The sequence below is a fragment of the Lichenostomus cassidix genome, chromosome 7 (genome assembly GCF_008360975.1).
Source record: "Lichenostomus cassidix isolate B80296 chromosome 7, HeHo_3.0, whole genome shotgun sequence".
NCBI classification, from domain to species: domain Eukaryota; kingdom Metazoa; phylum Chordata; class Aves; order Passeriformes; family Meliphagidae; genus Lichenostomus; species Lichenostomus cassidix.
Window position 1 is genome coordinate 383,376 of NC_139488.1, and position 22,852 is coordinate 406,227.

Here is a 22,852-nt window from a genome sequence, read left to right on the forward strand (position 1 = left end):
ATCTCATTAAATAGTTTGTATAAGAAAAAAAGATTAACCTAGCACTTTGGTTTTGCACACACATGGCTGGGAAAGTCAAGTAACTCACATCTATGTTTTTTGGGGAAAACATTTGGCTTTTCTAAAGGACAAATGAAGAGGAATAGCTTCACATTAAAAGTACAAGAGAAGTTTGTAAGAGTAACTGTGAAAAGAAATCATTATTAATCTAATGGACAGCCCCTTGTCAGCATGGTTTCTGTAGAGTTACATGTAGGGCATTGATTTAAATATACTTGCCCTTCCCAGTCAGTTTTTGCCTGAAGGACGCAGTAATGGGTGAGCAGAGCTTTTATTCCTGCCCTCAGGATGATGATTAATGGGCGCTCTGGCAGGAGCAGGGTTATTGACATCTGCCATCACAAACCTCTGTTACCACATGAGGGGTGGAGCAGTAGTGAAGTTTTGCTCTGTTCCCAGGTGTGCCCAGCTGTGCAGCTGGTGGGTTGTGACTGGGCAGCACTGCCTTCCCTAGGGGTCAGCTCCATCTGTATTGGGAACAGCTTTTAGACAGCACTAGGATATAGCTGGAGAGAGAAGGGGTATATTTCCACTGAGTTTGCCTGAGAGAGAGAAATATATTGATTAATGACTAAGGGAGAGCAGAGTCATATACAGATAAGAGCCACAAACCCTGTTTTCTCTGAATTCTGCTGGACCAACCCTTAACTTGATTTGTTACATCAAAGGTACCTGAACTGCCAGAGGGCAGGAAACCTCTCTGGTTGCTTCCACATGCAGCTGTGTGCCTGATGACATTTCACTGCACCTTTGAGTGGGTCTGGAGTCGAGCTGAGACACAGTTTCTCAGTTTGGAAGAATTCATTCCTTGAGCAGTCCTACTAATCTGCTCACCAGAGCAGCTGGTTCTTCAGCCAGTCTCAGGTGTGCTACACCTTGAGGGCAGTGGGGAAGAGCAAAAGAGTGGGTTCCATGGTATCCAGCTCTGTCAAGCATGCAGTGCCTGAGCTGGCTCCATGCATGGAGCATGTTGGGGGCCAGCAGTGAGGAGCCCTTTCCACAAAAAAAATTGTATCCTCTGCAATCCCTTTGCATGATACTCAGACCTACTGTTTAAATAAAACTTTGTGTGGCAGTCTTAAAAGGGGTGAGGAAGACGAAGTATGGATTTTAATCATACAGAAATGTTATTTGGCCCCGCAAGTCCCTCGTCAGTGTAGGTGACTGTCTAGGAAGTGCCTCTAATGCATACTGTGTGCTGCTGAGGAGGAATTAGCATCTAAAGTGCATGTTAGAATGAAACTAACTTAGTATATTAAATGTCAAGAAATCCCATTACTCAGCTGCCCATTCTACCCTTGTTTGCAAAACAGTACCTACAGAATTTTTTCAGGACATTTAATAGATGATCATCTTAAAATTTTGCAGTTGCTGCACACTGTCCCTAATAGAAAGAATATTAAATAATGATGCTTTGTGCATCTTGCTTAGAGCAAGCTCCTGATTTTTATAAATACTTGGCATTTTCCACCAAAATCTTTGGAATATCTGGTCCTTCTTTTTAATTTTTGATGATTTCCTTATATTTCAGGACAAAATATTACCTTTTAAAAATGGATTATGTCAGCCTCTGTTTTTTTTTTGTTTAAGCTAATCTTTGTGATTTTAAAACACCATTCTGATTTTCTGATTAGCATGCTTTTCTTTCTTTCTTTCTTTCTTTCTTTCGTTCGTTCGTTTTTTTTTTTTTTTTACTTTGCTATTGCCACAGAAGAAGTGTCTGCGAGGATAATACAAGTAGTAACAGCTGAAGCTGTAGCAGTACTGAAAGGTGAACAGGAAAAAGAAGCCCAACACAAAGATCAGCCTGGATCACTACCTTTAGGTAAAATGAGACAAAGAATGTTCCGGGTATCCTTGTGTCTGCAAATGTCTGTGTGTATCCTAAAAAGTGCAGTTCCAGCTGTGTATTCAGGTCAATTACAGTTGTAGATAAACCATTGCCACCACGGGATAAATGCTGGAGCCACAGGATAATTACAGGATCCTTGTATTCCCAGTTCTTTGAGGCCCTGTGACTGTCTCATTCCTTATTTGCTCTAAAAACAGTTCTCCACCTAATTTCTGACTCCCAAGTAGTGCAGCCATGAATGTGTTTGGTGGTAGGGTTTTGTTATCATGTTTGTTGGGACTGCTTGTATTCTGCCATGTACAACATGAAGAATTAATGTCTGAAGAGGCAAAGACAGAGTGACATGTGAAAAAAAAAGTGAGGCTTTGCTGGTCGGGCAGTAGCTGCTCAAATAGATGGTGGGAGAGCACCTCCACAGGTAGCAGAAAGGAATGGGGCACCAAAGGTTGAGAGCAGCCAGGCAGAGTGAGGGCAGATTGTGGAAGAAGGAGTCACATGTGGCAAAAGGGAGAGCCAGTGGTCAGTACTGGGAATGGTAACACTGCCACTGGGCCATGTTGTGTCTCCATCCTCCTGCTGCCTCCTCTGGGCAATGTCTCTCTGAAATACATGTGCATGTGTGTGTATCTGTCTGTCTGTCTATCTGTCTGTCTATAAAAGAAGGTAGGTATACAGCCATTTGTACCTAAAGTGCTTCCTCCTTGCCAGAAAACTTCTGCAGTAGCTCAAAACATGTACATCAAAGGCCAGAGAAAGGACATACTTCATCCTGAGGTAAGGAAGTCTTGCAAGCCTGCCCTAGGATAGATTCAGCTGGGTGCATGTACGTTGGTATTAAATCAAAGTAATGCCCTGTGGTGTTTTCCCCACAGGCAATCTGCCTGCTTTGGTGCAGTGCCTGGACCCTGCTTAGGAATGAATTAAAGTCAAAGAGAAATTTAGAATATTTATTGGAAATTTGGTTCCCAAGGTTTTTTTCTTCGTTGAACTACAGCAGGGAGACGTGTTGCTTGGTAATTCCCTTCTTTGCAGAGACTCAGTTTTATATGGAAGACCCCAATTCTCCAAATTGCTTCACCTGGGCCTGGGAGAGGCAAAATGGATATTCGGTTCCATCTAGTCAGATAAGTAATTCAAAAGACATTGTGAGAAGTATGTCTTCAGTTAACAACTGTTGGTGATACAGTTCCTGTGGTCAGATGCCTTGTGATGAATTTATATTCTGTCACTGGACAGCACATCTTAAGGACAAGTCACATACGGTCTTTTCCAAATCACACTGAAATCAATAGGAGGAAGCATAGAAAATTCTGCTGGGGCTTTGAAAGCGGCCTGTCTGTGCTTAGGAAGAAGCCCTGAACTGGAAACTGAGATCTGCTTGTTGAGAAGATGCCATTGATAAGACAAATCTTTTACAACAGATTTGTTTGGGTTTTTGCTGTTTTTGTTTTTTTTTTTTTTTTTAAACATTGGTTAAGTCCCAGGAGTGGATCTGTTTTTAAAGAAAAAAAATTCTCAAAGTGATTGGTATGAGATCAAATGCAGAGGTTATGCTGAGTTCATTTAAGAAGCTTGTTTAAGATTTCATCATACTTGAATTGAAATAATTGAAAAAAAATCATTTGTTTTCAGCATCTGGTCTCATGACTGGGAATGAATGAAATCCCCAATCTAAGTGCATCTATGTTTTCACTGTGCCTTGCTCAGCTGAATCACTGTTATGTCACAACTGATATTAGTTTCCTGTGCTGATGTCTTTTGCATTTAGACCAACAATATTTGCATGTGTTCTGTGATTAACCTTGAACTCAGCAGAAGGAAAAAAGTGTGCAGAATGGGGTTTTTTTCATGTACTCAAGGTAGATTGAAGAGATTGGATGTCAGTTTCTGATAGCTGGCATGAATTTGTACTATCTCCTGTGTTGAGACGCTTTTTTGTTGTTGCCCTTGGTGACTGAAGGCTTTCTAAGAGGCAATACTAATTTAAAAGAGTATCTTATATTTTATTTTTATATTGTGCTCTATGACCAGAATTTTGTAAATAATTCATACCACTAGAAAACAAAACAACAGAAAAATAAATCCTTTTATCATAATTTCAAAAGTCCGTGTATTCTGTAAGGGTCTGTCTGAAAATCCAGCAGGCATGAGTCTCCACCAGAAAATTGCTCAGGTGGGCAGAACAGGCTGACTGCAGCTTGTATCCTATATTGGTCTTCCTGGAATTAATGGCTGTATCTCATTTTCATGGTTTAATTTCTAGGAGTTGAAGAGTCAGCCAACCTGCCTCCTTCTCCACCTCCGTCACCAGCTTCTGAGCAGACTGGAGTTCTGGAGGAAGGTAAGGGTCTCCTGGATGTTGCAGTGCAGAGCTGTCAGCAGAGGGATGAGACATGAATCTTAAGGACGGGGGAATCGGAAAACGGAGATACTTCCTATGTGAAAAGATAAGGCATTCCCAGCAATAACTCCCCATCTGCAAACCAACTGCAGTGCATAGATGAGGTAGACACATGCACAGAGGTAACTGAGGGATATGCTAAGTACATCCATGCTAAAGAAAAAGATAGTGTTGCTCCCTTTTATGTCTGTTGTATGCAATATGAGCCAAGGTATTGCTGTCCCAGTGTGGTCACCAAAACTACGATTATGTTTGTTATCTTTTGTTTCTTGAGATTTGTTTGTCTGCATTTTTATAATTACCATTGCCTTTTGGTTTGGAATCCTAAATTCATGAAAGCAAGGTTATTCAGAGCTGGATAATTTCTTTGGCCCTCAACCTGTAATTCATGCTTCAGTGCCTGCATGTATTGGGAGTTCTATACAAAAAGTGCAGCAGTCACTTTCTACTCTTACAAAGCAAATTTCTGTTGTGTTCTGCACAAGTGTTCAGTTTCAGTAGCCCATCATCACTGCATTTTTCCCCTGCTGAAATCTCCTCCAGCAAAGAACTGAAGTGTACACTTAATGTTAAGCAGAGGCCTAAATCCCATTGAAGCTACCGCAGTGTAGGCGTGTGCGTCAGTGCTTTGTTCAAAAGAAGACAACTGCTGCATCAAGACCATCGGTACAGGGAGACAGTAGTGTGTTAAAACTGAGCTGTATCATGGGGATAAGAGGGAAGGATTTGGGTTCAGAATCTCCAGGGGACTGTCAGTTAAACTCTGCCACGTCAGTATCATTTTTATGTGTCCACTTATTTCTTTCTTGGATTTTCTTCTAGCATTTTCTTTTTGTTACATAAGTGCATGAAAATAATTCCTTATCATCTGCTTTGTTATTATTTTAACACAGAGCCTCTATGAATTTTACAAGTGCATGGTTGCTATTTCACGTGCTGGCATAGTCTGACTCAATTTATGAGGACACTGCAATTAGGCATGTGCCATCATGCAGTCATTTTTCAGACAATGCAATTACAGGCGGTGTTAACAACATTTGTCAGTCCACTCTGCTGGAAGGGCCTACTGGGTGTGGTTAGTAACAATTATAAAGAACGTGAATAATTGATTGTTGTTGTTTCTAAAAAAACATCTGCCTGTTGGTGTTTAAAAAATAATACAACAGTTCCTAGACTCATCACCCAGAGGTAAGGGCAATCAAAACTACTAACTGAAAATAGAACTGGTAAGGCATTAGCAAGGTTTTTAGAATTGTTACCAGGGGTTTATCACTATTTTTTTAATTTATAGTTCACTTGGCTAGTCCTGTGTATGCTGTTTGATTTTTTCATATCACAGTAAAAGGGTTGTTCTTCTGCTTCAGGCCAATGCCGAAGTTCTTTCATTAGCCTCAGGTTTAGGATTAGTTTTGTGTGCTACTTACATCAGCTGTGTATTTGCATGTATTTTAGGATTTTATAAAGTACTTACATTGATTAATTGACAGGAGATTGTAGGTTGCCCCCTAAGCAAATAGAAAGCGTTTTGCTAGTTGCGCTAACACAAGGTGGGAAAACAGTCTGCAATTTGAGGTTATTATCTACTGCCAGACTTCACTTCCCAGCTGTGCCGATGGCTCAGCAAGTCACTTAACATTGTTAGTTTTCTCTTTCCTTGCATGTAGAATTGAATTAATATAATAGCACTTACCCCAAAGAGGTGGTTACAAGGACTGAAAAGTCAATGTTTGGGAGATATTTCGATGATTTACACAATGTCACGGTTTTTAATAACTTTCAAATAATTTTCTTTAACATTAGTCAAAAGAGAGTTTTGTATTACATGGAAGATTTTGATTCAGGTCTTCATGTTTTTAAAGCAGATGGCCGGTTTGTAAGGGAAATAAGGACAGAAGTGATGTCCTGAGTCTTTAATGCACAGTGCTGGAAGCTTCTTGTTTATGCCTGGCTTTCAAACAGGAACTCATAGTACAGTTGTTTGAAGCAACAGAAAGAACTTGGAAATAATTTCACTAGAAATACATTATGTTGTTTTTTACCAAAATATTGATGTTGTCAGATCAGTGTAGTAAAAATGGCAGTAAAAATCTTCTGCTCTGCTCTGTATTAGAAAATGTGGTCCTTATTTTCTGTGGGCAAGTTCAGCTTTTGCTGTCCTGAGTGAGCCAGACCTGTCAATTTTATCAAGCAAAGTTCCCATTGAGAAGAGTTTGCCTCAGTAGGGTTTGACCCAGTTTTACTGTACTTGTTTAAAGCTCCCATTCCCTATACCATCTGGCTATCCATCCTCATTCATTTTTACATTGTCTGTCTGTCTTTCTGCTTAGTAAAATACAGTTTATTAATTTGTTGAACAAAAAAGGTGAGCACTTGGTATATCTGCTTCAGACCATTTTTTTCCTTCCCCTAGAACCTTTTCCTAATGCACTTGTCAGTGTGTGTCGCATTGCTTTGAATCCAAGAGACTTCCTTCAGTCAATGTAGGAAGGAAATCACTGTTGTAGACTGACAAAGGTGGATGTGGCCAGCCATGCAGCAAACACAAATTAAAAGAAAAAAAAAAGGTAGGAAAGACAGAGAGGTTTGTGGGTCAAGTTTATTTCATGAGAGAAAGGAGTCGGTGGATGTAGGTTTCTTTGGTTTGGCTGCAGGAGAACGTTCAAATGAACCTGTCCCTTTTTCCTGCTGCAGAAGGTAAGAGAACTGATTTGCCTTATTGAAATTACTATGTTTATTTCAACTATAATAGCATAATTTTATTCAGGAAATTTAATTCTCCTTAACACCCTCTATTCTTTTTATCTGTTGTGTCTGGTCATGCAGGATTGATGTAATATTCTAATTTCTTGGCATTTCTTTTGTGCTCTATGCCTTTCGACAATGGTCGATGTCTTAATGTAAAAAAATTCCTAAATACTAAAGGATAGAAGGGTGCCTCTGATGGACTGTCTTCCACTTTGAAATACACATTTCAAATTAGCCTTTGTATACCAAATAAGAATGTTTTGTGAACTGAAAAGAATCAAGTGTCCTATGAAAATGGATCTATTGACAGTGCAAATTACTTCTTGAAAGGCATTCTCAAAATATACAAGGAAGGTAAAGCAGAATTAGCCTTTGTGAGAAGTGATTTTAATCTTGGATTTCAAAAATGCATTAGGGATTTTTCCCATGCTTTGAGATGGAAAAGATTAGAAGGGACTATAAGCATAGCCTTCTTAGAAGACATCATTATCCTGTTAATGAAATTATCTGCATTAATTCTGAAAATATCTTCATTCAAACTGATAAACAATGCAAATCTGTAAGATAGCCACAGATGTAACAGCCTCAAACAGTACCAGACTTTGCACTCCCAGTGATTTTGGACCATCACAATAGTATGTATTAAGCATTTTTACTGCTGTAAATTCCTGCAGTTTTAAGGGGCAGATGCAAGGCCTCTGTTTTCTTGCCTACAATCCATTCAGAGCCGGTAAAGAAGGGATTTTCAGCCTTGTTTGCATCAGTATAGAGAAGTCCTGGGATTTCACCTTCAGTCTTGTTGATGCATTTTGCTTTTGAAGTGCCCCTGGATAAATAAACCCACAGCTGAAAGGAGAACCTCCCCTTCCGCACATCTTCCTTCTCTGTGTTCAGCTTCTGACCATATCAACCTTCCCTTCTTTTCTCCATGTAGTCGCAGTTCCAGCTGAAGAGGTGGCAAGTGCTTCTCATTCCACTCTTCACTAATACATGGGCTGGTGTGAGGGCACCCTGCAGAGAAGGGGGAGTTGAAGTTTTGAACATTCTTGGGTTCAGGATGGAGTTGATTCCCGGTGTCTTGCGCCCTGAACTGTGGGGTTGCCTCCTGTAACCTGCCTTTTGCGAACTATGAGCCCCCTCAAATCTGTTACAGAATTTTATAGTTGCTTCTTTGGAGAAGAAATCCACATTCTGCATTGCACGTGAATCAAGACAATTCCCTGCAACCTTGCATCTGACTCTTAAGTATGAGGGAAAAATGGGAAGATTGGGCACAGCCCTGTGCTTAGTATTTTCTATTGCAGTGCTCTGCAGATCTTCCTGCTTGGCCGAAGGGGGTTCCCAGGTTATCTTCCCACGCCTGCCTCTTTTAATATGGCATAAACCCATGAATCTGGGTGTTGGATTCCACTACAAAAGAGAAGCAGCTGAACTTTCAGTTGTTTGGGCACTCCTTGTTCCCTGAAAGAAACTGTGAATGCAGTTCTCTTAAACTGAGTTCTGTATGTGGTCTTTGTGCACACAGCATACCTCCGGTCCCAGCCAGCCTCAGTGCTGGCACCAGTCTTAAACATGGACAGTTTTTTTTTTTTTTTTTAGGACTGTGATACGTATAGGAGCTGCTAACATTGGCATTTGTTGCCACTTTTTCTTCCTCTTGGCAGGTGATTGGGCCTGATTGGGTTGCTCCTACAGTATTCCTTTCCTGGGCTGGAAAAATCCATGCCATGACATTACAGGACACTTACTGCCAGTTGCTGCAGAAAGCAGAGGGTGCTTTTTGTAAAGACACAGATGTTGTTTTGTTTTGCTGTACTATAGAAAGAAACTTAAAGCTTACTGCTGTTTGCCAGGAAGAATCTTAGAGCTCTTATAAATGGAATTGTTTTGGATCTTGTGTTTCCAAAACTTCAGTAATGGCAGTTATGGTAGCGTTCCTGAGCCATCTTGTTTTGGCATCCCAGAAAGAGACATATTACGTTGCCTGTGTTAAAGCCTTGCTTTCTGACATAGTGTTTTGGACCTAAGAGTGAAGGTTTTGGGGGCTCTGGGAGAAATTCTGTAAGTTATAATTGCCTGGAGAAAGACCAGGGACACAAACTATGGACTTGTACTTGAAGCTGGTAGGGAAATCCAGTGGAACAGCTGCAGCTCCTTAAGGCACCGTGTGAATCAGTGTTCATCAAAATGCAAGTTGACATACACTGAGAATGGAATTAAAAATATTTTCTCTGGCACTAGATGTTTAGTTTTTCATAGATCTATTCATGAGAGGACTCCTCAGCCTACATGAGGTCCCAGATCTCCCCTCTAGGTTTGTATGGCTGAGATGGTGGGCCAGTCATTCATTGGGTAGTGTTATTTTTCTTTGTCTTGCAAAAACAGCTCAAACGGCCCCTCCCTGTAGCTGTCAGTAGCTGGTGTAGTCCTGATGATGTGATTTTCTGCAATGCTACAGTGATAGGTGAATAAAGCTGTCATTCCAAAGCATTAGCAAGCACCAAGGTGGGAGCTAGTTCGCCCATGGTAACATGACACAACAACATAAAACATAGGACAAACAGAGACTGCTGTGAGCAGCACTTTGTAGCCTTTATCAGGAAAAAAAGGTAGCTAGCTATTTGGTGAAGATTTTTTCCAGTTGTTTAAATGTTACTTATTTATAGGGAAAAGAAGAAAATGGGGAATTTTGAAAAGGATACAGTGAAAAATAAAGCCACCACTGGCCAAAATGTAAGGTGGTTTTCTTTTTAATTAAAGAACTTTTAAAATTTTACATCAGTACTAAATCTGATGACTGTGAGGGATACAACTGTGTGAGGACACTTCAGAGGTTTTTAGTACAGTCAGTCAGTTGTATAATACATATGGGTATAGTGTGAGTTGTGAGATGTGGTTTGTGCACAGCATGTGTTCTAAGTAATGAGTGTGTAGTTTTGAAATTCACTTACTCCGGGGGGTGGTTTCTGATGTTTGTAAACCCATTAGGAAGGGCCAGGTACATGGCCCATGTGTTAAAATGCACAGCTGCCTCATTCCTCCGTCCTGCATTAACCCATTACCTGGCTGGTGTCATCCACTCTCCAGCATGACATGGTGTCTGGTGCTGCTAGAGCACGTGTCCATCCTGTCTTGTCTTTTCTGTGTGTGCCTGTCTGTCCTGCAGCCTTTGTCTGTGTGTCTGTTTGTAGATGCAAGGGCGGAGGATAAGGTGAGGCTGCTACAGCATTGCACCAGCTGTGGGCCTGCTGCCGGTAGGGAGTGGCATAGACACTTGGCCCCCTCCATTTCAGTGTCTGTGCCCGAGGAGGAGCCCTGCAATTCGGGTGAGGAGTACTATGAACACCCTTTGTTCAGCTCAGAGTGGACTGGCTCTAGTACACACACCAGTGCCACAGTGAAGAGCACAGAGGTCTTGTTCAGCCATTATGAAGGTGAACTGAGCATGGTCCCATTTGGTTCCTCTTCCCTTTACTCACCTGCCATTCATTCCATTCTTTATGTGCCTGGGATTGCTGCCTTCTAGGGAGGGAAACCTAGTTGTATTTTCTCCCCAGATGGAAGTGATGCCCCTCCAAGAGTGTTGCCGTGTCTAGGTAATGCTGCAGCATGGTCAACAAATGCATCTTTGGGGTCAGTGTAACCATGGTCCCCACTTAAATCAGGGCTCTTGTTCTTCAGGCCTGGCTTATAACAGAAGCAAAAGGAGCAGCTAGTTAAAAGAACTGGAAGCTAATTTGGTCTTTGTGCCAGAGAAACACTGCCAAGAACAGTATGCAGAGTAGGCTAAAATATTGTTACTGGAAGTAAGTCAGTTGCTAACACAATGGGGGAAAATACGTCTATACCAAAGATGGCCTTGGAAGGACTTTAATTCTCCAGCAGGTGAAGTAAATGTTTTACACCAATGTACATGGGTAATTTCAGGCAGTATTGGGTCATGTTTGATTTCCAGTTGATTTTGTGGACACACTCCATTAGCACTGTGCCAGCTGACTGCAAACACGGAGGGAAAAACATCTCTCTGTACCTCCTTTTTCTGTGGCTTGAGCACATCAGTAAGTACTATTTTATCAGTGGGGGTTATGTAAAAGTAAAATTGCTTTTGAGGAGTCAGGGGAGAATCTGAGTGACTAACAGAAAAACTGACTTCTCAAAGGTGAAATAGAAGATGTTTCAGTTCACAGCACTCAGTCATGGGAGCTGAAGTTAAAAATCGTACTGAATCCTCTAAAGGTTTGTATCTCTGGAGGATGGAGCTGTGTCCCTGAAATTGGTCACTAGGTCATTTCAAGAAAACCAGAGTTGTTCAGAATTAACAGCCTTATGCTGCATCAGCATAAGTAAGAGATCAGCACTAATAACTGAAGATTGTTAATGTCAACATGTCTTCCTGAAGGTAAGGCAGATGGAAAAATCACAGGGGTAGCCTTGCTTTAGCTATATGCTTATAGCTGTACATACAGCCTGGTTAGTGCTGGTCAGTCATATCATCTGCCTCTGGTGAAAATGTAAGATCTCAGAACATCTATGTGGGGGAGAAAAAAGGCGAATAAGCTGGACCATGAGTGGAAAGATAGGCGTTGTGAGACAGTGAGATCTGGTCAGCTGGTGAGAGTACCATGCCTGTAATGCCAAGGTTCCATCCCTATACAGGCCGTTCACTTTAGAGTTGGAGTCGATGATCCTTTTGTATTCCTTCCAACTGTGAGTATTGTGTGAAACAGCCATCCTTGCTGGCCAGCAGTGTGTTTGGCATAAGAGTCTGCTGCATAAAGGGAGGCTATACAGGGATAACTTCCTAGTGTAAGTAATTATTTTTATTCATGGGGCTTTGTGTAAAGTGTTTCAGGAAGTGAAGGTGTATGGCTCAAAGCAAAATAAGAGGCTTTCCATAACATTTTTTAATTGAAAGGGATGCACAAACAAAAGTACATAAAATCAGAAGAAGAAAAGTAAAGCAAGTTATTCAAGTCAGGGTCTTTTGTAGCTGGAGACCTGTTGTCCTGCAAGGCTGCTTTTATAATCTGCCCCTGTGCAAATATTCCTGTGCTTGGGCATTGGCCCAGGTCTGATTCTGAATCTTCTGGCTTCTGTTTATTCAAGATACAGTATCTAACTTTAATTATTTTATATGTTATTAATAATGTGTTGTTCTTCACACAGTGATATATTCTCAGCCTCAAATAGTGTTTATGTTCCTTAAATCAGTCTTTTAAGGCCACAGCTGGAATGGATGATTGATTGATTGGTTTTCACTGGGCCAATCTCAGGAGAAGAATGAAGTCCCATACCAAGAGGCTGGATATAGCCACTTCCAGATTCGAAACCACTTTGTTCTAGGTCTGATTCAGCAAAGTACTTAATCATGAGACATATTTTAAACTCAGGGATGTCATCAGGTTGTCTGCTGGTCAGCTTCTTAAGTATGTTGCTGAATCAAAGGTTTCATACTTAATCCTGACTTCTTATCAGATAGTGCACAAAAATTTTTGTCTGAATAGCAGCGGCAGGAGTACAAGCCTGGAATGGAGACTTTTCTAATAATTCTTCTGCCATGGCACAAACTAAGACTGTTCTTGATACCACTGTACTGATCCTAACAGCCTGTAGGCTGGGTGGTATGCATTAGAAACTCAGATTAATAAATAATTATATTGCATTCATCGGTTTCTTTGACTTAATTGATGATGAGGAGCCTGGGGATTACTGGGGAAACAGCAAAGAAAATGAAGAGTCCTTGTGTTAAAATAGTGGTTTTCTCATACAGATTTCAGATGTCAGACAGCTTAAGGGGAGAAAATGTTTATAAACCAGTTCAGTCTAAGAATCTTGGCAGAAATCTTGCAAAAATGTTAGTTATTATCTATGCATAAGGCCTGTTAAAACTATGTTTAGTGCTCAGTATTTTGCCAAATCCAGGATTCATGCAAGAGATTGACTTGCTGGCATTCAGCAGTCTGTATTACCAAGGTCAGCAGAAAAAAATCAATGCCTCATATCTTCCTCCACCTCAGCAGAACATTTTGTACTGGACTAAACAGCACATTTATCAGAAAAATATCAGTGTATTTTGTCCTCATTGATGCATTAGTGTTGTCAGAGCCATCCATCATTCAATTCCATCTCCATTTCCAATGACTGTTTGACCACTGTCATCTTTGGGAGAGGTACACCAGTAAAACACTTTCAGCTCTCATCTTACAGCATAAACATGCTAGTCTAGGGGGAGGCAAGTTTTTGGTTTGGTTTTTTCCCTAAGGAAAATTCAGTTCCATGGTGACTAAAATGGACTGGATCCTGGCAGTCCTTCACAGACTTAAATCAAAAATATTGAGCTGAAAGGGTTATGTAAAAGCAGTCATCTACAGCTGTGTGCTTGGTGTTTACTGTTGGTGTTGATGTCACCTCCTTTTTTCCATCCCCAAGAAGAATAACCAGTAAAGAGTCTGATATCTGTGGAAATGAAACCTGCTGCTCTTCCTGGGAAGCCACTGGGGAAAGAGCACGGGGCCCTTGAGCCTTTGGACCAGGCAAAGGGCCTCTGTGAGGCTCAGTCAGATTCTGGTTCAGTGTGTCATGAAGACAAAGTGCCCAGTGTGGCATCCAGTAGGGAGACTGTGACCTTTATGGTGGGAGCACCCCTGAAAGACACATTCTCTTCCTGGGTCGAGGAAGGTGTGTCCTCCTTAGGTTTGCATGTGTTTGCTGCCAGCAAATCCTTCTCCAGCTTTCTCCAGTGCTTTCCAAGGCTGCTTCATTTTCTGTTTTTCCCATTTATTAGTATGACTGCTCTTGTTATTATGCTTGAAGAGTGTGTAGTGGATAATACAGTTGTATAGGTGCTGTATGACAACATGGTTTCCCACCCCTGCGGCTGATTCCTGATTTTTTACTTTGCCATTATAAAGTATGCTTTGCAGCTAAGCTGATTCCTTTGTGTAAGTCTTTTTTCCCCATCTCAGATGTGTTTGCCAGTCACATTGCTAATCTATGTACTTTTTTTTCTTTTTGATGCAGAGCTTCATCTGCATTTCTTTCAAACAGCAGATTTACTGCCTTGGCGATGACATAAAGATGCTTAAATTGTAGAAATGTTTTCATTTGCAGTGCGCAGGTTTTTTGTTTGGTTGGTTTGGTTTTTCTGTGTGTGCTTCAGTGCATTCTGGTTTAGCTTCCTTAAAGCTATTGCTTCTTATATCATACCCTTGCCATCCATTGCAATCCACCCCTCCTCTCCTCAGACATTGCCAGCACTCTTATTTTTTGTGTGTGTCACCTTATTGCAAATGTTTAACCCTGCTGGAGTGCCCTTCTTAGGCAAAATCTCTATCACTTCCCCTGGGACATTTGCCTTTAAAGTGAAGGTTAGGATTGGCTGCACTGGGTGAAGTTCTGATTTAGTCTCTGAACAAAATATTTACTGCAGTCATCTTTCAGTACATAAGAACTAGGCTGCAGGATTTTTCTTTTAATGGTATTTCTCTTCAGCTGGTGCAACAAGATGCAAAGACACCTTGTGTGCAGTAGTGATGTACCCACCACCCTGCCTGGCTAAGAAATGCTACATTTGGAAGGCTAGTGTTCTTGATGGCCCAGCTGAAGAACATTGAATTCCTTTGGCAGTCAGAACATATTTTGGTGCCATTGGTATTGCTCATTTGCACTACAGTAAGAAGCACAATAAGATACACAGAGAAAAGCAGTATCTAGCTATTTAATTTCTGTGAAACAAGGATGACATCAGCCCAATGGCCAAGTCTTTATACTTATTAAGATTTGAAGTCAGTCACCAAATGTGAAAACATAAAGGAGCAAAATTACTATAGCTGTAGATTTCTAGCTTGGTTACCTGTAGAGTTTAGAATGGCAGTTGCTTTTTTGACTCAATATTAACATATGCAAGTATTTAAAGAATGAACAATACTTTTATACTAATTGTTCTAAAAGCAATCAGTTTCATCAGAGCAAAAAGATGGTTCCATGGACTTCAAATCAGATCTGAGGAAGCTCAGAGTTGGCCCAGTGCTAGTTGAAACAAACTTTAGAAAAAACTCATAAAACCTTTTTTACAGATTAATGCATAAAGATATGCCACATTCTGCAGTCTTTCTCTTTATATTTTCCATTACAGGAAGATTTCAATGATGTAGGAATCATTATCTTCCATGAGACATTAAAAAAAATCAAGCTATTAATGATTAACAAAGTGGGTATTAAAAAAAAACTTAACTCAGTATTACTCTCTGAAAATATAAGGGCAGAGCAAAAGAGTAGCCTTTTTAGTTTCAAATTAACTTAATTAGGGCCTGATGGAGAGTCACGGAAACATGCCAAGTATTCTTTGACTTCAGCTACAGCTGTAGGTGACTGGCATTTTGAAGACCAGACCTTCAAGATCTGGGTCTATCAATAGGTCTGTTGCTGGTGTCCACATGCCAGTCTCGTGATAGCAGTGAGATTTTGGTCATTTGCCAAAGAGCAAATGTTAAAAGTTGGTACAATTTAAAAAACAGTCTCTTCTGAAACTTGCAAAACCCTTTGCATGCATTATCTCTTTAGTTTAGGCTGCATATAGAACAAAAATGTTAAAAAATACATAGAAATGTGTAATTATGTATGTTTTAATATCAGCAACACACAAAGGTACTATTGATTTGGTTGAAGTTGCAGACTTTACTGACACAAAATTAACATAAGCTACAGTCTAGCAAAGCTTCTAATGAAGTGAGGTTATTTGTGGGTTTTCTGTTGTATACAAATCATGAAGAATTTACATGAAATCATCGCATTTCAGTGCTCACATTTATATGTGCACAACTCACATTTTCCCTATAAAACCTTATGTATTGAAACTAGGATTTAACACTTTAAAGCAGATTTCTAGGTGGATAGCCTTACTGCATGCTCTCATCTTTCTCCCTTTTCATTCCATCATTCATAGCAAAATGTTGTAAGACACATGACTGCCTGCCTGTAAGTGCTTTAAATAATTTTGCTATAAAACCCAAACTACTTCAGATTTACTTGCAGCCACGAAGATGGAATTCGGTCTCCAGGAGGGCACATGCCCTTTTGCAGCAGAATCCCTAGACCCAAAGCAACATGAATCTGGGAAAGATAGTAAGACTGTTGAGCAACCTAAATATGATGCCTTAGTTCCACAGTCAGCAAAAACAGAGGCTGCAGAGAAAAAATATTCAGAGAGCAAAGACAAAGAAAAAATGCTTTCACCTCCATCAGAATGGATCTCAAAAACTGATTCACAGAAGAAAGGGGAGGCCAGTTTTGCAGAACCTGCTGCTAAGCCTCCTGCTCCTCAAGAACAAAAACACATGTCATCTCAACTGCCTAAAGAGAGCAGGACAGAAGAAAGGACTGCAGGTGTTCCCTCATCAACCAACCAAGTAATGGCTGTCCAATTTCAAGACGACTGCAAAGATGTCCAAGGTGGTACAATCTGTCATGGTGAAAGTTCTCTATTGCTAACAGAACCCAAGGCAGAAGCAGCCAAAAGTGAACTTCCTTCAGGCCCATCTCCTGCTGTCCCCCAGGAGCTTTCACTCAAAGACAGTTTCAAAACACACCAGGAACCCACTGACCAACTGTTTGCCAAAGATCTCAGTAGAGATGAACAGATCCACAGAGACAGGACTTTATCTCTGCAAGAAGTCTCAGCAGTAACCGTAGATGGCTTAAAAACTCCAAGCACCCCAAATATCCCTCCATGGGGGGAGGAAAAGGACATGACTAAGGATGAGAGTGATGAGGAAGAAAGGTATGACTTCTATGATAAAGGGGAGGCTCGAATATTAGATGATGGTAAATTTACCACAAAACCTGAGGTTAAGACACCTTCCCTAGACAAAATAGTCTTTCAAAAGGATGGTGAAGCTAAAAAGTCACCTGACGCTCTCAACGCAGAAAAAGAAATGGACCAAAGTGGGCTCTCAGCAGCAGCAGCAGATGTGAAAAAGGAGGTGCAGCCGAGCACACAGCTACCCCCAGCTAAGCTAAGCCATGAACTGACCCTTGAGAAAACAGTAGAGCACCCTGATACCACTCAGTTACCTAGAGTAACAGAGAAAACCCCTGAGGTACCAGGTTTAACCACTGAAAAGACTCCTACTCCTGAAGCTTCTCAAGAGAAAGATGTTAAAGATATCAAGGAGGATAAGATAAGCATTTCAGTTCCTCATCAAATGACAGAAGAGGAGGATCAATCAGGAATGTCAAAGTATTTTGAAACCTCTGCTCTGAAAGAGGAAGCCTTCACAGCAGATGGTCTGAAACAAAGCAGTGATTACTATGAGCTAAGTGACACTAAAGAGAGTATATATGAGCCTCATCAGAGAGGTCGTCTAATACCTGAGTGTGAAGAGGAGGAGGAAGAGGAGGAATTACTGACAGAATTAAATCAGCAGCAGAATGTGCATACTCATGAAATGGGGTACAGTACCTTGGCACAGAGTTATACACCAGACACATCTGAAGAACCCAGTTCCCCAACAGAAAGAATGTTCACTATTGACCCCAAAGTCTATGGGGATAAGAGAGAACTTCACAGTAAAAATAAAGATGACCTAACTCTGAGCAGGAGCTTGGGACTCGGAGGGAGATCTGCAATTGAACAGAGAAGTATGTCTATTAACTTGCCCATGTCCTGCCTGGATTCAATAGCCCTAGGATTTAGTTTTGGTCGTGCACATGATCTTTCTCCCCTCGCTTCAGATATTCTAACTAACACTAGTGGAAGTATGGATGAAGGTGATGACTACTTGCCAGCAACCACACCAGCATTGGAGAAGGCCCCCTGCTTCCCCATTGAGAGTAGAGAGGAAGATGAGCACACAGAAGAAGAAAAAGCCATGGCAGAAGAAAAAGTCCAGCCTGAGACCTTGGCTGAACCATCTTTCCAGGCCAAAGATTACTACAAAAATGGGGCTGTCCTAGCTCCTGACCTGCCTGAAATGTTAGACTTGGCAGGGACAAGATCTAGATTAGCCTCTGTGAGTGCCGATGCTGAGGTGGCACAAAAGAAGTCAGTTCCTTCTGACACCATTGTGGAAGACAGCAGCACAGCCCTGCCACCTGTGACAAATGAAAACCACGTAATTCTGAAAGCTGAAAGTCAGCTGGAAGACTTGGGCTACTGTGTTTTCAATAAGTACACAGTACCACTCCCTTCTCCGGTTCAGGACAGTGAGAATTTAACGAGTGAAACCTGTCCCTTCTATGAAGGCACAGATGAAAAACTGAGACGTGGCCTAGCCCCTGACCTGTCTTTAATAGAAGTGAAGCTGGCAGCTGCTGAAAAATCAAAAGAAGACTTCCTCAGTGAGAAGGACTTAGGTCAGCATGGTGAGTCTATTTGGGTGAAGGACTTCGAGCAGGAGAAAAAAGAGAAACTGCATACTGTGCTAGAAAAAAATGAAGATCCAGTTCACTCTAAAGAGGCCTGTCCCAAGAAAGAGTCAGAGCTGGAGAAGACAAGAGTTGAGACCATGTTAGAAAGGAAAGAAGAAAGTGTGGCTTGTAGAGTTCATTTACCTCCTGATATCATGTACGACAGAATGTCTGCTTCGGACATGGCAATAGAAAAGGATTCTGTTTGTTTGTTGATGGAGAAGGAGAAGACTCTTAGTGTTGTTCCTGAAATAGCTGAGATAGAAGCTCCAGTTAAACCAGATTACAATGCTATAAAGCATGATATGGAGGTGGCTGCAAGGAGAGCTGACCAAGAATATCAGAGTAAGTTAGATACTAAGATTAGTGAGGTTGTTTCTCTTCCTTTAGGGAAGGACAAAGCCTCTCTTAAAAGAGCAGAGCCTGAACCCAAAGACGCTCAGCAGAAAGATGAGACCATCTTCTCTAGAGAAGCAAAGGATGCAGATGTGCTTTCCAAGACCGAGCTTAGTTATGTGAAGGACAGCACCAAAATGTCGGAAACAGAAATTAAGGAAAAAGTAACCAAGCCAGATCTGGTACATCAAGAGGCAGTTGATAAAGAAGAATCTTATGAATCTAGTGGAGAGCATGATCAAGCCCAAGAAAGTTTGAATGGAGAATCTGTGAAACCAGAGGATATCAAAGCAGAACATCCAAAACCTCCCATGTCTGGGGAAGAGATGTCTGAACAATTACCAGCAAAAGAGACTTCTGTGGAACTTCTCTTTCCAAAAGTTGAGCCTCTCCAGGAGGAGCCTGCTGAGATTCAGATGGAGAGCATACCACAGCCTGCAGGAGGAGCTGAAGAGATTCTTGAAAGAGCTGTGAAACCTATGGAAACCTTAAACCTGCTGCCATGTGAAGTGGCAGCTGGCGCCCCAAAAGGGGAAGAATATGAGGAAGAAGAGGTGGAAGCAGGGCAAGAAGCAAAAGAAGAGGATAAACAGAATCTTGTATCAGAAATGCCCCCAGACTTTGGCAAGCCTGCTGCTGAAGAAATGGGAGCCAAAGGTAGCCCAGAAGCACTGCCCGAACTGAAAGGCATTATTGAATCAGTGGTGACAGTGGAGGATGACTTTATCACAGTGGTGCAGACAACAGTTGATGAGGGTGAATCTGCTTCTCACAGTGTGCGCTTTGCTGCTGCTCAACAAGAAGACATCGAAACAGGAGACTCCCAGGCTGAAGAGGAGCTAGATGTTGAAGAAGTGGAAGTTGAGCCCAAGGAAGGCTTCACAGAGGCTCCTGCATCACCCCAGAGAGGAGAAATCCTGCTCACTGATTACAAAACGGAGACATGTGATGAGTACAAAGATGAAACAACAATCGATGACTCCGTCATGGACACAGACAGTCTCTGGGCAGACACTCAAGGTGTGCATTATCCTTTCTGTTTTGTCTGTTGAATACTTTTGCTTCCAAATCATAATGATTGAAAAGCAAAATTATTACAGTTATAGTAGTAATCTCAGCATGTTTCAGAAAAATGGTAAAAATAGTTTGCCTTTTGTTAATTAATCGTCTGCTCTGTCTTCAACTATTTTTTCCCTGCTCCTCCGAAGTATTGTTAACATTTGTTACTAATCTTTTGTCTGTTGTTGTAATTTGTTCTGATCCTACAGATGATGATAGGAGCATCATGACTGAACAGTTAGAGACTGTTCCTAAAGAGGAGAAAGCAGAGAGAGAATTGCGAAGATCATCTCTTGATAAGCATAAAAAAGAGAAACCTTTTAAAACTGGGAGAGGCAGGATTTCTACTCCTGAAAGGAAAATAGCTAAAAAGGAACCTAGCACACTCTCCAGAGATGAAGTGAGAAGGAAAAAAGGTTCATTTACCACTCCTATTACAATTTTTTTCCTTACTATTTTACAGTACTATCTGGTTACTCTGTTGTAGATGATGTGCAGCATAACATTATTAATGGTAGTGTTTTTTAATGGGACATTGTCCAATTATGTGAGAAGGTATGTGCAAGGCTCACTGCTCCACTGGTCCTGTTTCATTGTAGACATCCCCACTGATCACTGGGTAATGCATCTTAGCCAATGCACCAGTGCTCCCCCTCTTCCAATGTAAGATTTGTTCCCCTCAGTAGAAGTGATGCCTGGGGTTGGAGTTGTGGAGCAGTGGGCCTGCCACTTGATATATTAATCATATGAAACTCTTTGTTGGGTTTTTTTTCCTGATTCTATGTTTTTGTGTTCTTTTTATCCATAGCAGTGTATAAGAAAGCTGAACTTGCTAAAAAAACTGAAGTTCAGGCCCACTCTCCCTCCAGGAAAATAATTTTAAAACCTGCTATCAAATATACTAGACCAACTCATCTCTCCTGTGTTAAACGGAAGCAGACAGGTGACTGCATTCTGTTCAGTTATGCAATGTGGCTGGCAAACATAGACATTTTCTTTTGTAAAACTCATAGCTATAGTAGCTTCTGTATTTTTTTTCCTCCAAAAGTATCAGTCTTCACAGTGTTGCATTTTTAGTGTTTTGTGCCATTTTTCTTTTATTCTTTCTTTCCTGGTATTTATTTGTTTATTTGGTGGAGGCCATGATCACGTGTGCTTGTCATTGCTTGGGCCTCCAAATGCTGTGGTTGTAACTTGGCGTTGTTCTTAGAATGTGGTGTTCCAGGAATCTTTACTCATCCCTTTTTTAAAAATTTATTTTTAATTTTTTTAAATGATGCTTTATTTTTTTTTCTGGTGGGAAAATGTTGACAGCTTAAACCATGGTATGCCTTTCCATTATTCTGCTTTTTTTACTCTCATGCATAATAAGAAGTGTTTCAGACTTATATTTTGTTTATTGATGTTATCTGCATTGACAATTCCCAATCTGTCACTGATGTTTATGCTGTACAGTCAAAATCCACAGGGAGAATCCAGCGACATGCAGCATGGAGCTGAGAGAGAAGAAATCTGGGCTCACACTGCGGAATGCATTCCAAGCAAAAGTCTTAATATTTGGTAGAGGAAGGTGAAGAAAGAAATTCCTGTTACGACTTGATAGGTGTATCATTATTTAGAGGACCAAAATAACTCTTCCAGCATTTTCACATATTAGTAATTGTTCCTGTGAGTTCAGAATGGAAGGATGAACATCTTGAATTTCATGGTGATCTTAAAAAAACTGCTAAAAGAGGCCAGGTTTTCTGTCCTGTAACATAGCCACATGCTGCAGTGTGGTTTTTTGGAACTGAGGCTATTAAGTGAAGAACCATGCACAGCATAGTAGAGCTGCATAGGCATCTTCTCACAGCTTAGAAATCAACAGGAGGATTCATTACCCATCATATGGTTAAGCAGAGCAATACCAGACACACAAAGTAGAGAGCAATACTAGAAGTGTCCCTAGGAAGCCATTCCCCTGCAGTTTTGCACCAATCATCCTGCTGTAAATGTAGACCAGCTTCAGCAGGGAGGGCTGACCGGTGAAAATGCAGTAAGAGAATGGTTGCATGAGAGCACGTTTAGTATTGTGCCTCTGCTGTGTGTGGATGTCTCCTGGCTGTGTTCCATTAAGACACCAAAACTAAAGGTCTCATCACCTTGCTCCTGTGATGGAATCTTGTCCTTTTACTTCCCCCTCTCAGGAGAAATGGAGTCAGGGAAGGAAAGGCTGGTTCAGTCCCCTCTGTTGGCTCACTGATGGCTCCTCCTCAGTTTGCAGTTTCTGGGCTGTCCTAACACTCTGGACCAGAGCTATCCAAGAGGGAGGAATTCCAAGAAAGAATTAAAACAATTCTCCTTGCTGTCTCTTGCTGCTTGCTGAAGCACAGCTTGATAGCTCAGAGGTCATGACTCATAATTCACATAATCTTTCAAAAGCCCCAGGGGGTTCAATAAGTTGTGGACATGGGTGGGGGTAAGCTATTGGCTTTGCAGTGTTCTTAGCTTCATCTAAACATCCATCTAAAATGGCCAGCACTGTTGTGCCCTCAGGTACTCTACCACTACCTCCTCTGAACTGTTCTGACCTGTAGCATCGCAAAGACGCCTGAGTCATACCAATGAGCTTGGATAAGGAAGCTTGCCTTGTGCCTGAAACGTGCTGCCTTGGCAACTCTGAGAGGTTTTTCTCTCTCACTGCAATACGTAATGAAGCAGATGTATTTATCAAAGTGAGACATATAATACAAAAACTACCTCCCTGTACATTTAAGCCATGAGGTGGAGAGCAACCAAAATGATGGACCCAGACTGACCATAAAACTTAAAGAAATGTGGCTTAAACTTTGAGCTCTAAAGCAGAGGAGCTTGAACCATGCCAGAAAGTGAACAAAAATATATCTTAGACTGTTTCAGCATACTCATTGTTGCTGGAAAAATTACAGTATATC

At 41.2% G+C, this 22,852-nt stretch overlaps 1 protein-coding gene across 9 annotated transcripts in view; it reads left to right on the top strand.

The window, feature by feature from the left end:
* The window catches only part of MAP2 (microtubule associated protein 2), a 241,230-nt gene that overhangs the window by 183,253 nt on the left and 35,125 nt on the right, over nt 1–22,852 (top strand). For 3 of the 9 annotated variants that reach the window (XM_085065656.1, XM_085065663.1, XM_085065664.1), the window contains exons 6-10: nt 1,772–1,885; nt 4,176–4,253; nt 16,080–19,880; nt 20,129–20,335; nt 20,728–20,862. In XM_085065656.1, the coding sequence (XP_084921782.1) occupies nt 1,772–1,885; nt 4,176–4,253; nt 16,080–19,880; nt 20,129–20,335; nt 20,728–20,862 (4,335 nt within the window). The remainder of the gene's footprint in view (nt 1–1,771; nt 1,886–4,175; nt 4,254–16,079; nt 19,881–20,128; nt 20,336–20,727; nt 20,863–22,852) is intronic. The other 6 variants (XM_085065658.1, XM_085065659.1, XM_085065665.1 and 3 more) reach the window with 4 other exon arrangements.